This window comes from Pinus tabuliformis, chromosome Q (genome assembly GCF_031772625.1).
Source record: "Pinus tabuliformis cultivar Carrire ecotype Pingquan chromosome Q, CPIR1, whole genome shotgun sequence".
Taxonomy (NCBI): Eukaryota; Viridiplantae; Streptophyta; class Pinopsida; order Pinales; family Pinaceae; genus Pinus; species Pinus tabuliformis.
This window is the reverse complement of record NC_142296.1, coordinates 399,305,060-399,319,857: the sequence shown is the minus strand read 5'-3', so window position 1 is coordinate 399,319,857 and position 14,798 is coordinate 399,305,060. Positions and strand designations below refer to the sequence as shown.

Here is a 14,798-nt window from a genome sequence, read left to right as displayed (position 1 = left end):
CATATCAAAAATTAGTGAAGATAGTCAAATTTTGAACACATTGGAAAATTTTGAAACATCTTCAAAATACAATCATGCACAATTTCACGAAAAATCTAATGTTGAATACTTGTCATCTAGGTAGATTTCTCTCTATTCAATGGAATATTTTGGTAGCTCTACAATTGAAATTTTTCCAGGTAGGACATTGAACATAAACAAAAACTTGGAGAAACTACAACAAGAAGAGCTAACCAAAATATTACAAAAGCATTCTGCTACATTTGCATGGGAGTATACTGACATGAAAGGTATTGATCCTAAGACTTGCATCCATCATATCTATATTGAGGAAAACAATAGACCAATCAGACAACCTCAAAGAAGAATGAATCCAAATCTTAGGGAGATTGTGAAAGAAGAACTCCAAAAATTACTCAATGTAAACTTCATTTACCCAATTTTAGATAGCCAATGGGTTTCTCCTTTGGTAATTGTGGATAAAAAGAATGGGAAATGGAGGGTGTGTATTGACTACCGAGAATTGAATAAAGAAACCTTGAAAGATCACTTTCCTTTGCCCTTTATAGATCAAGTACTATATACATTAGTAGGTAAAAAGTATTTCTCATTCTTGGATGGTTTTAGTGGTTATAATCAAATACAAGTAGCACCTGAAGATCTAGACAAAACCACATTTACTTGTCCATGGGGAACTTTTGCCTATCAAGTGCTTCCTTTTGGGTTATGTAATGCACCAGCAACATTCCAAAGAGTGCTACTAGGAATTTTTTCTGATATAATACATGATTGTGTAGAGGTATATATGGATGATTTTATAGTCTATGGTAATACATTTGAAGAAGCTTTGGAAAATTTGGAAAATGTCCTTAAAAGATGTAAAGAAACAAACCTTTCACTAAGCCATGAAAAATGCTTTATGATGTTTACAGAAGGCATTGTTTTAGGACATCACATTTTAGTGGATGGGATTAAAGTGGACAAATCAAAAGTTGAAGTCATCTCTAAGTTACCAATTCCAAATTGCTAAAAAGATGTTAGAAGTTTTCTAGGATTTACAGGATATTATAGAAGGTTTATAGAAAACTTTACCAAAGTAGCATCTCCACTCTTCAAATTGCTTACAAAAGATTGTGAATTCAAATGGAATCATGATTGCCAATTAGCATTTGAAACCTTGAAATAAAAAATATCTGAAGCACTGATTTCTTTGTGTTCCTTATGAAATGTTCAACTTGTCAAGAGATAAGTTAGGGTTTCGGCGGATGAGGGTTTCAGAGGAGGAGAAGATCTGAATAGACTGTCCTGTAGGCAACTTTGAAGCAAAGAAGAAACGCAGGGAGCGCGGTCCTAAAAACAGAAGTCTAAATCAGGGATTTGCAGACCGTAGCAAAAGAGGGAACGAAGGGAAAAGCAAGCGCTGAAGGGCCTAATGGAGACAAACGTGGGGAGGGGAGAGATCCCCTCCTACAAGAGCATGGCAATGGGAGAGGCAAGCAAGGAGCGAATGCGGAATGGAATGAAGCCAAATAACGGAGAGAACCCAGCAAGCGGAGCAAACTGGTAGACGGGTCTGAGGGGTAAATGTCTCCCCAGGGCATCGAAGAAACCCAGGTTCGTAATACCAAGTAACAAACTTGAAGAGTATAGGAGTTATATGAAAGACTATGCATTAATATGTAAATTTGTAGGGTTCTCGCCGTCAGAGAAGGACTTATCTAAATGGATACAATAGAGATGGAAACCTAAGGGGCATGTGGAACTAAAACTAGGAGCGAAAGGTTTTTTTACCGTAATATTCTCTAACATAGAAGACAAGGAAAGGATTTTCGAGGGAGGACCCTATTTCATGAATAATGCAGGTCTATTTATTCGACACTGGGAAGACTGCTACAACCCAGACAAAGAGAAAATGTTAGCAGCCCCGGTCTGGATAAGACTCTTCGGGCTTCCAATGGAGTTTGGGACCCAGAGATTTTAGAAGGAATAGGGAATACAATAGGGTCATTTGTGAAAGTCGCAGAATCTACAAAAAGAGGAAGATACACATCATATGCCAGAATATGTGCGTATATGAATATAACTGAACCCCTCCCAGACTTCATTGAGTTGGAATATCATGATGAGATATGGCAACAACCAGTGGACTATGAGCACATACCGTTGCGGTGCAGACGATGTCATGAATATGGTCATCTTTTTAGACAATGTCCATTAAACAGAACAGAGGATGCAAAGGATAAGAGAGAAGAAGAGAGAGCAACAGCAGAAGGACCTGGTCGGGAGGAAGAGGGTTTTAAAGAAGTGTAGCGTAAAAATAAATCAGCGCTCAATAAACCCCAACGACAAATGCCAAAGGAAAATATTACCCTGGAAATGCAAAACAAATTCAAAGTCCTCCAGGAAGAAGAGATCGAGATGGAAAAAGAAGACAGTGACGAAGAGACAAAGGAAAACTCAAAAGAATCAAGAAAACAAGTATCAGGACAAAAAGAAACAGAACACGGGGAGGCAGAGGAAAAAGGAGAACAGACAAATGAACAAACACAAATGGAGATAGATCCACAAAAAGATAACGGAGGAGAAGAGGAGCGCATAATGAGGAAACTGTTGCAGGAATGGAGGCTGTTAGATGAAAGATTCATTCCGGAGGAGCAAAAGCAAATATATAAAGAAGCCTTCCAAAAATATAAGAAAAAAGTAGGGGAAACAACAGCAAATAAATTGGAACAGACAGAAATACAAGGAAATCAGAACATGGGAATGAGCAGCTCTAGAAAAGGAGGAAGAAAGAGGGGCAGGCGCTTGATGAGCGAGACAATTCAGGAGGTAGGAGAGATGCTGGTGAACTCTGGAAGAGTCATACCTCTATCAGAGGTATTCCAACTACCACCAAAATTATTAAAATGATTATTACAAGTTGGAACATTAGAGGCCTTAACAGTAGAGGTAAACAAAGATACCTGAAAGATAGATTAAAAAGAGATAAACCAAGTATAATGATAGTCCAAGAAACAAAGATTAGTACGGAAAAAATGAAAGAAATAATGAGCAGGGGAAATACTGGGTATGAGATAATGGGGCAGGATGCGACAGGCAGTGCAGGAGGATTGGCAATCATATGGAACCCGGAGGAAATACAATTCGAAAATTGGATAAGCCTCCCACGAATTCTCTCAGGAACTTTTAAGGTAATAGGATCATCGGAGTGGGTAGTCTTATTAGGAGTGTATGGACCACATTCCCCAACAGAACGAAAAGGATTCCTTCAAAATCTAAAAGCAATGAGAAGACTTATTCCAGAGAAGCCATGGATTATAGGTGGTGATTTTAATATGATTACGACCTTAGAAGAAAAGAGTGGAGGATTGAGAAGGATAGATTCAGATATGGAAGCGTTTAGAGATATGATATCAGAACAAAGAATGGTGGACATTCAAACAATAAATGGTACCCATACATGGAATAATCGTAGAGGAGGGACAAATCAAATAGCCTCAAGATTGGACAGATTCCTTATCTCTGAACAAATCATGATGAAAGATGTGTATATAGAGGCCATGATCCTACTAGTAGTAGGTTCGGACCACTGGCCAATAAAGTTATAAATCAACTTCAAACAGAGCCCCAAAAGAAGACCGTTCAGGTTTGAATCCTTTTGGCTCAGAGACCAAAAGTTTCTACCTAAAGTAGAAGAATGGTGGACTACGAACAAACAAAGTGGAGAGGTAAAATGCAAACATTTCAACTTAAACTGAAAGAACTTAGGGGGAAAATAAAAAAATGGAATAAAGAGGAATTCGGGGAAATTTTCAAATAACAGCAAAGCTTAGAACAGAGAATGAATGAGCTACAACAGAAGAATATACTGGAGGGTAGAACTGAAGAGAGAAGCAAAGAAGAAGGCATAGTAATAGGCCAACTAGAGGAGCGAAGAAAATAGGAAGAAATTTTATGGAAACAAAAGTCCCGAGTTCAGTGGCTCAGAGAAGGAGAAAGGAACACAAAGTTCTTTCATAAGGCTATGATCCAGCACAGACAGAGGAATAGGATCTTCCCAATTAAAAGCATGGAAGGCCAATGCATAACTCAGCATGAGGAAATGGAACAGGAGTTGGTAAGTCACTTCAAAGGTATACTCATCGAACCCCAAAGCAACAGAACAGAGGCCATAGGCATGATCAGTAAGGAAATTCCCAAGTTTGTAACCAGAGACCAAAATTTAGCCTTGATGAGGGCAGCAACCATAAAGGAAGTGGAGGAAATAGTGAAAGGCTTGAAAAGAAACAAAGCCCCAGGTCCTGATGGATATACAACAAAATTTTACTAAGCATGTTGGTAGTTCATAGGAGAAGAAATCTTAGAGGTTGTAGAGGAAGCGAGCAGACATCAAAAGGTATGGCCTGGACTAAACTCTACTTTATTAACCCTCATCCCCAAAACGGCTCATTCAGAATCAGCAGAGGGCTTTCGACCGATTGCCCTTTGTAACGTTATCTACAAGATTATAGCCACCTTAATGGTCAAAAGACTTAAACCAATCTTTCCTAGCATAATATCCCCAGAACAGACAGGGTTCGTGGAAGGGAGGCAAATCTTAGATGGGCTGGTAGTATCTCAAGAAGTTATACATACCTTAAAACAAAAAAAGGAACCAGGCATGATGATCAAACTGGATTTGTCAAAAGCATACGACCGACTAAACTGGAAATATCTAGAATCAATTCTTCAGGCCTATGGGTTCTGCAACTGATGGGTGAAATGGATATTCAGCATGATATCCACGCCGAACTTTTCCATCCTCCTAAACGGTACACCAACTGCAACCTTTAACGCTTCAAGAGGTCTGCGCCAAGGAGACCCTCTGTCTCCATTCTTGTTTATAATAGCAGCTGAAGGGTTGGGCAGGTACATCAAGAAAGAGCTAAGAGAAAGGAAAATTAAAGGGCTGCGCCTATGGGGAAACAACATCCCAGTTACTCACCAACAGTTCGTAGATGATATCATGATATTCTGTAAGGTATCACTGAGAGAAGTCAAAAAGGTAAAGGAGATCCTAGAGGTATTCATGGAAGCCTCAGGTACTGAAATAAATAAGGATAAATCGAGCACCTTTATCTTCAACTCACCTGAAATGGTTAAAACCCACCTGACAAGAACTTTGGGGTTCAGAAAGGGAGAGCTACCCACCAAGTACCTAGGAACCATGCTCGATATAAGCTCGCTAAGGATAGCTAACTGGCAACCCATTTTAGAGAAACTTAAGAGCAGATTAGAAAACTGGTCCTTTAGGACTCTGAATATAGCAGCTAGATTGGTGCTTCTTAAATTGACACTGCAATCAATCCCAATCTATCCCCTATCGGTTATGGCAGTTCCGAAAGGAGTCTGTGCCAAAATGATTGAGATCTACAGGAAATTCTTATGGGGAGGACCAAAACAACAGAAGAAATGGGCCCTAATTTCATGGAACGACTTAACAAAAACAAAGGAGGAAGGGGGGCTAGGGTTAAGAGATCCATTTATATTAAATCAGGTCCTAGCAGTGAAACTGTGGTGGTGGTGGATGAATGGAGGTAAATATTTATGGAAGGAAATATGGACACTAAAATATAACATGCCCACAACAGCTGAAGAAATTATGAGAAAGGAATTAATGCAAAAAGGATCTACGATATGGGAATTGGCCAGCCAGAATAGAGACATCATAAATAGGCATGCTTTTTGGGAAATAAGAAATGGAAGGATAACAAAATTCTGGGAGGAAGCATGGCAACAGAGGGGAAGAATGGTGGAAATTCAAGAGCTGAAAAACATTTACAGGGAAATGAAGGCCAAAGGCTTAAACCATGTCAAAGACTACTGGAAGGAAAGAGGAGAAAATGAGATATGGAGGGAATGGAAAGGACCCGAAGAATGGGATAATAACATCGATGAGGAGCTAAAAGCTAGGATAATAAAGGAGATGGATGCAAGAAGGATTAAACACAGAAGTGGACTAGATATTCTCAGATGGGGCGGAACCACAAAAGGCACCTTTATAATCAAAGAAGCATATACCATAAAGTCCAAGCAAGCACAGGGGGATCAGACACAAGAATGGAAACAATTATGGAAGAATAGGTGGTGGCCAAAGGTCACCATGTTTGTATGGCTAGTGGGCAGAAGACGCATACTTACATGGGATCAAATCCAGAAAAGAGGGTTCCTGGGACCACCAAGATGTAGTTTATGTAAAAAAAATGTCGAAAATCAGGAACATATCTTAAACTTTTGCCCAGTAGCTCAGCACCAATGGGAAGAGACCAGAAGCCTCTTTGGAAAGTCGAACCGAAACCCCCTGGACATAGTACAAACTCTATTCCAATGGGGGAAGGGACAATTTCAAAGCCTGGTGGTCAGAAGAGCATGGAACCTGGTAATGGGTTTCAACATATGGAACATCTGGAAAGAGAGAAATAGAAGGATTTTTCAAGGTAAGACCACTACCCCTGAGGACTTATGGAAAAGAACTAAAAACCTAATAAGAGAAACAATTCTATCGGAAGCGTGGGATCAGGAAGATTGGAGAACTTCGGAGGAAGAGAGCTGTATTTTAAGAAAGCTAAACTTGGAACCTGGGATGGTTCACCCTCATCAACAAAAAACACAGGGTATAAAAAACCAAAGCCCAGCAGTGTTCATTTTCCCTCAGGATGGATTCATCAAACTTAATTTTGACGAAGCATCAAAAGGAAATCCGGGACTTGCTGGATACGACGGGATCTTCAGAGATAGCCAAGGTTAAACCAGATGGATCTATGTAGACAGAGGAGGTATAATGAGTAACAATGAAGCTGAGTTCATGGTTGCATATCAAGGAATAAGGATTGCAATAAGAAATGGATATATGAAACTAGAAATAGAAGGCGATTCAAATTTGGTAATAGAGACAATCAGAAAACTAAATCATGGAAAGTCATGGGAACAGGTGGCTAAGAGCTGGAGAACGACGGGTCTCATCCAGGACATAGAAGAATCAATGAAACGTATGGAATATAAGGTTATTCATCATGTCAGAAGAGAAGGCAACAGACCAGTAGACTACTTGGCAAACTGGGGATGCAACAAACCGGATGGAAAAGTAGATACCATATGGACAACTCAGCTAGCCATGAAAAAATGGGAAAACTTACATCGAATCACCAAATAGGATAATAATGATACAATATAGTTACGATCATGTTAACACACATACCCTGATCGGGGTGGAGAAAGGTGGAAAGCAAAATGTTATGATGGGATGTAGTAATGGGCAGCACTCGCCACACCTTAAAGCTATCACTATAAGGCTAGCAGCGACGGCATGTAGAGCAGAACGCAAACCAAGATAAGAAACAGGAAGAATTATGAAAATGGCAGGGGAGAAGAATGACGGGGATCATTCGATGCAACAAGGGTTAGGTGGCGGTATACCTACAAGAGCAGGAGAAGGAAGGAGGACAGATATTCCAAAGACCGGAAAGGTGGCAGAGAGTGAAGCAGGTTGGCAGAGAGACCTTGGGCATCGTCTTAAAAGAAAGCATGACGGTATGGAGAAGGGAGGGAGGAAGGAAAGGTAGTTGAAGGAGGGAGAAGGGAGGAATACACGAAGGGAGTAGGAGCGAATGGAGGAAGAAGAAGGAAATTGTAGGGAAATGAAAATGGAAATCGGGAAGGAGGAGTGCAGGGCAAAGGTGACTTTCGAGGTAGGGCAAAGTAGCAGGAGTAACAATAGGGGCAGACCTTCAAGAAGAGGTAGGAGGCATAGGGGTCATGGAAGAATGTGGCAGGAGGACCATTTCGAGCCTGAGACACCGGCTTCAAACCAGCAGAAATGAGGACGACGTTCCTCAGAGCAGGTCGCTCAGGAAGCGGAGAAAGCATATATCAAAGGAACTAATGAGGAAATTAGAAGGATTATAGATGCTCTGGAGAATAAAGTCCTGGAAGAGGCCTCTGATCCTGAAATGGAGGAATGGAACATCCTCATCCCGGACCCTGGGAATACAAGAGGGCGACTATCGTTATATAAGCAGGCACTGCATATGTATTGGGTTATGAAACATCTGTTAGCCAGAGCAATGGAGCAGGTCGCTGTAGAGATAACAGAGGTAGCTCAAGGCCTGCTAGATATGAAAAAGGAGATGACCAATTTACAATTTATGATACGGAAGTAGGACAATAGAATGGAGGAAATCCACGGCATGCTGAAGGAATTAACCAATGCAAAGCGTGAGGAGGAAATCAAGCAAGAAATCATGGTAGACTGAATGTTTTACTCTGTTATCTTTTGAATTCTCTTATAAGCATTAGAGAACCAGATAGTATGTGTAAATTTTGATATGTAATCGCTGCTAGGCTTTAAGAGACAGAATGCAGATAGGCTGTTGTTTTGAATTTAATCTTGATGATACTCCAGATAGGTTGGAAAGTTGACATACTTAGACTTTGGGTAACCAATAGACACGGTTTCCCTTTGGAGCGGGTTGAGGTTACCTGCAACTGTATATTTTATTTTGACTGTATATAATAGAAATGGTCATACCGTAGCTTACAAAAAAATATATATTTGAAGCACCTATCATAAGAGGACCAAATTGGAAACTTCCTTTCCATATTTCTATAGATGCTTCAAATACAACTCTAGGAACTGTATTGGGACAAAAAAATTTGATTCCTTATGCCATTTACTACACAAGTAAAAATTTGACTCCCACTGAGTTGAATCATACTATGACTGAAAAAGAATTCTTAGTTGTTATTCATGCAATTAACAAGTTTATACATTACATAACAGGCTATGAAACTTTTGTTCATACAGATCACTTTGCAATTAGATATTTGATGAATAAACCTATTACTAATGGCAGAGTTACAAGATGGATTTTATTTTTGCAATAATTCAACATTACTGTGCAAGATAGACCTGGAAAACAAAACATAGTTGATGATTTCTTGTCCAGGATTCAAAATATCAAAGAATACTCTCTGGTTGAGGATAAGTTTCCTGATGAATATCTATTTGCAGTAACTACTCAAACTCCTTGGTTTTTAGATGTTGCTAACTACTTGGTTACAGGGAAGTTACCTTCACATTTATTTCCTAGAGAGAAAAGAAAAATTATTCAAGACAGTGCAAGATATTCATGGATCACTAACGAATTGTATAAAACAAGGCCAGATCTTATGATCAGAAGGTGTGTCAGGGAAGATGAAATGCCTGATATTCTTAAAGCATGTCATGACGAGCCATGTGGTGGACACTTTGCTAACAAGAGGACAGCCTATAAAGTCCTTTCTTTAGGATATTATTGGCCATCCATCTTCAAAGATGCTAAATAATATGTCAGAAGGTGTGACAGTTGCCAAAGGGTAGGAAAACCTGCTCCCTCAAATGAAATGCCATTACAACCTCAGGTACTTATTGAACCCTTTGAAAAATGGGCTTTAGACTTTATTGGACCTATTAATCCTCCATAAAAGTAGAAAAAGTATATATTGGTATGCACTGATTATGTCACCAAATGGGTAGAAGCCAAAGCATTACTTTTTGCTAATGAAAAATTTGTAGTTAGTTTTCTTTTTGAGGATATGTTTACCCGCTTTAGTGTTCCAAGAGAAATTGTGATAGATCAGGGAGCTCAATTCACATCCAACATGATGGAGAGGCTTATGGAAGAGTACAATATCAAGCATAGAAAATCCACTCCCTATCATCCACAAGCAAATGGTCAAGTGGAGTCTACAAATAGAGTGATTGAAGGAATACTCACCAAAATTGTGCATCTACATAGAAGAGATTGCGCAGAAAGGCTCTCTGAAGCCTTGTGGGCCTATAGAACTACATGGAGGAATACAACAGGATATACACCCTATGAACTTGTTTATGGAAAGAAAGTCCTGTTCCCCATAGAGTTCCAAGTCAAAACTTTCAAGATGGCAGTCTAGTTGGGGATGGATTTATCAGAAGCTCAAAAGCATAGACTAGAGCAGTTGAATGAATTTGATGAAATCAGAAAAGAGGTTGTTCAAAGAACTGGTCTAGTTCAGAAACAGAGCGGTAAGTGGCATAACAAATACATCAAGGACAAAAGGTTTTGAGAGGGAGATTGGGCACTGTTATTTGATTCAAAGTTTAAGGATTTTCAAGGGAAATTTCAAACTCATTGGCTTGGGCCATATGAGATTGAATTTTTTTTTCAGTAATGGAGGAGTAAGAATTAGAACAATAGATGAGAATCAAACTCCTATCCTTGTGAATGGTCATAGGTTGAAAATTTATCAAAAACCAAACTCAAAGGAGTTCATCAAGATCTTTCAAAATAATTCTGAAATGAAGTTTGTAAAGAAGAATCCTTCTTCTCCACCAACTTAGTCTTTGTTCTTTTCGTTATACCTAAAAAAAAATAAAAAAAATTGTGTAAGGTTGAAAACCAATCACTAATTGGCATGCTTATACAGAAATTACAGGGTGAAAATCAACAGACTTTGACACCCTATATTTTCCAAAAAAAATGGTGACTCATTATGTATTTTGCAAAATTCATTGTTTTATTTCATTTCATTTTGTTTTTGTTAAAATTTGAAACTAGGGCAAAACTTCATGTGGGTCATTTAATTCATGGCTGATAATATTTTTATTAGATTCCTCTCATCGAGAGGTGTAGTATTAATATAAAGATCATCTGATTCCGATAAGTATTCATGGAGATATGAATTTATTTTGATTATGGAATTATTATCAAGCCGACCTACAACTCATGTAAGCTCAGAAGCCCAACAGTCGCATCTATTCAAACATCAACATTGTGGATACAAGAGGACTTTTTCTCATTTTCACTCACTCATCTCATCACATCTCTCTCTCTCTCTACTACGCAGAAAAGGGTCTCTCCCTCACCTAGTTTGAAGCCAGAAGCTGCTGAAACTGAAGCTGCAACTGTAGAAGTAAAGTTTGACTTGCGTGGACTAGAATATCTCCTCATTTGAACTATGTTTTAGTTTCATCTGAACCTCCTCTGAAAGCCGCAACTTTTGGTGGTGGAATCAAGTCAATCTAACAAACGGTTTACAAGATATCGACTGCCTTAGTTTGAAGTTGGAAGCTGTCGAAACTAAAGCTGCAACTGCAGAAGTAAAGTTTGACCTGCGTGAAATAGAAGATCTCCTCATATGAACTGTGTTGTAGGTTCATCTGAACCTCCTCTAAAAGCCACAACTTTTGGTGGTGGAATCAAGTCAATCTGACAGACGGTTTGCAAGATATCGATTGCCCTAGTTTGAAGCCGAAAGCTGCAATTGCAAAAGTAAAGACTGACCTGCGTGGAATAGAAGATATCCTCATCTGAACTGTGCTATAGGTTCATCTGAACCTCCTCTAGAATCTGCAACTTTTGGTGGTGGAGTCAAGCCGATTCGACGGTCGGTTTGTGAGATATCGTCTGCCCTAGTTTGATGATGAAGCTGCTAATACTGATGTTGTTGATCTAGGGTTTGCTACTTCTAATATGAATTAGATTTATTGTACTATTTCTCTCTGTTGAATTATTGAAGATAAAAGAAGATTTGATCAAAGGGTTTCCCCACACATTGTGGGTTTTGTCCCTCGCTAGCTGCCACATCTTGTGTCTCTTGTCTTGGCTTGTTTTCTGTTGATCGTTTAATGTTCTATCTGCACTTTACTTTATGTACATGTGATTGCTAATCTATGGAATATAATAAGGAAAAGAAGTAAACTATTATAATCATAGAACATACGATAACTTAACATGGTATCAGAGCTGAGGTGAAGACAAAGCCCGAGCAAGAGCAAGAGAAATCACCGAAGAGAAGATTGGCAAGGCTATCCTAAAAGAACTATGGGGTCCTCAACACTCTTTCTTGCCTAGGACAAGCTCCGTGAGAAATCTGACTATCACGGATGGAAGACGTATATCGATCTAACCCTAGAAGATCAAGGAGTGTTGGACCATGTAAGAGGCAATATTTTTTAGCCTCCATCAAATGCATCCGTTGTTGCCTGGAACAAATGGAAAAATGGAGAAGTCAAAACAAAGAAGATCATCCGGGACTCTATCGACAAGAACTTGGTGGCCTACATCTCTTAACTAGACACCTCCAAGGAAATCTACGATAGACTGGTGTTTGGTCAATTTAGTGTGTCCTAAATTGTTATTTAAAATGTCAATCCGGGAGTCATAAACTGCTGAAGTGAAGTGCACTGTATATGAAAGATAACCGATTTCTTAGTTCTTTGTCGTTTTTGAGTTTTTGGTTTGTTTTTTTGGGTTTATCTTCTGTGGATTCCCTAGTGTGAGATGGAAAAATTGAAGGTCAAGTATGGATGGTAATGGTGATTTCTACAATGATTTTCCAAGCTTTAAAGTTCTCAAAAAGAAGGTTTCAAACTGGCTGTGATGAAATCAATTCTCAAAAGAAAATAAAAATGTACCAAAATAGTGAACTAGTGACAATGAAGCCCAGTATCCTTACTTCTGTATAAAAGAAAATAAAAACTGAACTCAAAGTAATTCAAAGACTGAAAGAAAAGCAAACTAAATCACACTACTTCAACCCATATTCTGACCCTTCACCTTTCGACTCGCTCTGGCTATAGGAAGTAATCATAAACAAGTTGAGTAATATAATATCTAAATTGCAGGAAATGAAATTGCATAAAATGAAACTAAGATTTAACTACTCATTCATATTTCAATGCCTGAAAATGACATAAGTAATTTAATCACTAACTTGTAGGAAAGTAAACTAAATCATACTACATCAAGTAATATTCTGATTCCTCACTATTTGAGTCGCTTGGCTATAGGAAGGAAATCATAAACAGATGAGTAATATGATATCTAAGTTGCAGAAAAGTAAATAAGCAAAGAAAAACTGAAAGAAATGACAATGCTGGAATTAAAACTCAGTAAATGAATCAGCAAAAAGGACAAGATGATCTCATGTCATTAGTCATTAAAAATATGTAATTTTCTCGGGCTACCTACAAGAACCTGAAAGAAAAATACTGATCAGCTAGCAATCATGAGAAAGCATAAAAGAAAAGATGAACAACAGTTAGTGTAAATATTAGGACAGCGTAATATATACAGGAAAATGATTATAAAAACAGTAGCATAATGAAAGAAAGTGAGAAACTATACAGTAGATACAGAGCCTTGGTGTACAGGGGCCCTCTGCAACCTCGGCCAATCAATACTCAGTCACCAATTGAACTTAAGAATGCTGTCTTCTCATATATTAAAGTGCAGTAAAAACATAAAGATAGAGCATGCACAGTGGGCTCGTAAACATAGTCAAGATTACATGTAAAAGCTAACTATCAAGCGTATGATAACGCGTTATTTATAAGTGAAAAATGCTATAACTGATTCCTAAATTCTACGCTGCCAAACAGACACGTAAATCTCCACGGCCTAAGATCTAGTAGTATGGTAATTATGACAAATAAATCTATGGAGTGGTGGCTATTCGATTTGGTTCACGAATTGATCCACAGGTGTTAGCACACCTTCGGAGATTGAGGATCTTGCCACGCAAAACTTCACGTGGGCAAAACAGAGCCGTGCCACTGCAAAACTCTTGGTTTGACCACTCCTTTGACCATCTTTGACCATGGCTGTTTGTGAGTGATTCGGCTGAACCAAGGGGACACGCTCCATGTACAAGTCATTTGCAGCTTGCCCATGTGGCCGAATTCTCCATTGGACACCTGTAACATAGTATTCAACAAAATGGTTGTGGAAACTTGAGCTGGATGCGGAAAGTGACAAGTTTCCGCAGTTGATTGAACAAAAATCTAAATCAAACAGCAATCACAAACATAGTTAGGAAACCATTTTATAAGCTCTTTTTAAACTAATATGCAATGATTTGACAGCTTGGTGGGTCAAGTAAATGGAAAAGAAGGCTGAAAAGGTATATAGGGAAGATGCAAGTTTGGGACTCAACATACCCCCACTGTGAAGGTGTTGCATGTCCTCATGCAACCAAAATTTTAGTCATTCCTATTTAATCCATATGTTCTGAAGCCTCTGCTAGGACATCTAGTCCTCTTTTCTTCTTCCTTGGTGCTACCACCATCCTGGGTTTCCTTATTAGACATCTGAATTTGAGATTGATCAATTCTCTGCTCAACTTTCTGCACTTTTTCTTTAGTTTCTTGTTCTTCTTTTGCCATAGTCCCAAATGAAGCATAATATTATCATGAATAATTTTATCTACTTTGCTCTGCTCCTTAAGTGCTTCATTTTCTTGCTTGATATGCCTGTTTAGAACCTCTAATTCAAACACCTCTTGCTTTAAGGATTGAACTTATGCATCTAGTGTCATGTGGGGCAGAGTGGTACTCGGGCCTGCAGCTGTCTTTTCTAAAGATTCAAGGTAGTCGTACACCTCCTATTGACTGGGATCTATTTCGGGTGTCTTTCTTGGACTGAGTTCAAAGTCTTGTGGAGGAGGAGGACTGCTTTCTAGCTCTGGCCAAGAAGGGCTTTCATCAACATGTGGAGGACTAGTTTCAATACTTGGCTGAGGACAAGGTGGACTACGGCCAGCTGGAGGTTTCTCGGGTGTTTCCCCACCCAAGTCAATGAAGTGGGGCCATTTCACTTGTGTTTTACTCCCCTTTCCTCTAAGCCTAGTGCTTCTTCTTAAATATGGTGGACTAGTACTCCCTTCTTCTATGCTTTGTTTCCCTTTTTTCTTTTTCTTTGTTGTAGCAGCCTGTTCTTGAAGATGCACTAATCTCTCAGACA

The 14,798-nt window shown here is 39.0% G+C and overlaps 1 protein-coding gene across 1 annotated transcript; it reads left to right on the top strand.

Annotated features, from left to right (window-relative positions):
* Positions 1 to 6,820: 6,820 nt before the first annotated feature.
* LOC149219880 (uncharacterized) lies at positions 6,821 to 7,192 on the top strand. Its single transcript, XM_089386943.1, has one exon. The coding sequence runs from the start codon at positions 6,821 to 6,823 to the stop codon at positions 7,190 to 7,192; it is 372 nt and encodes a 123-aa protein (XP_089243069.1).
* The last annotated feature ends 7,606 nt before the right edge of the window (positions 7,193 to 14,798 follow it).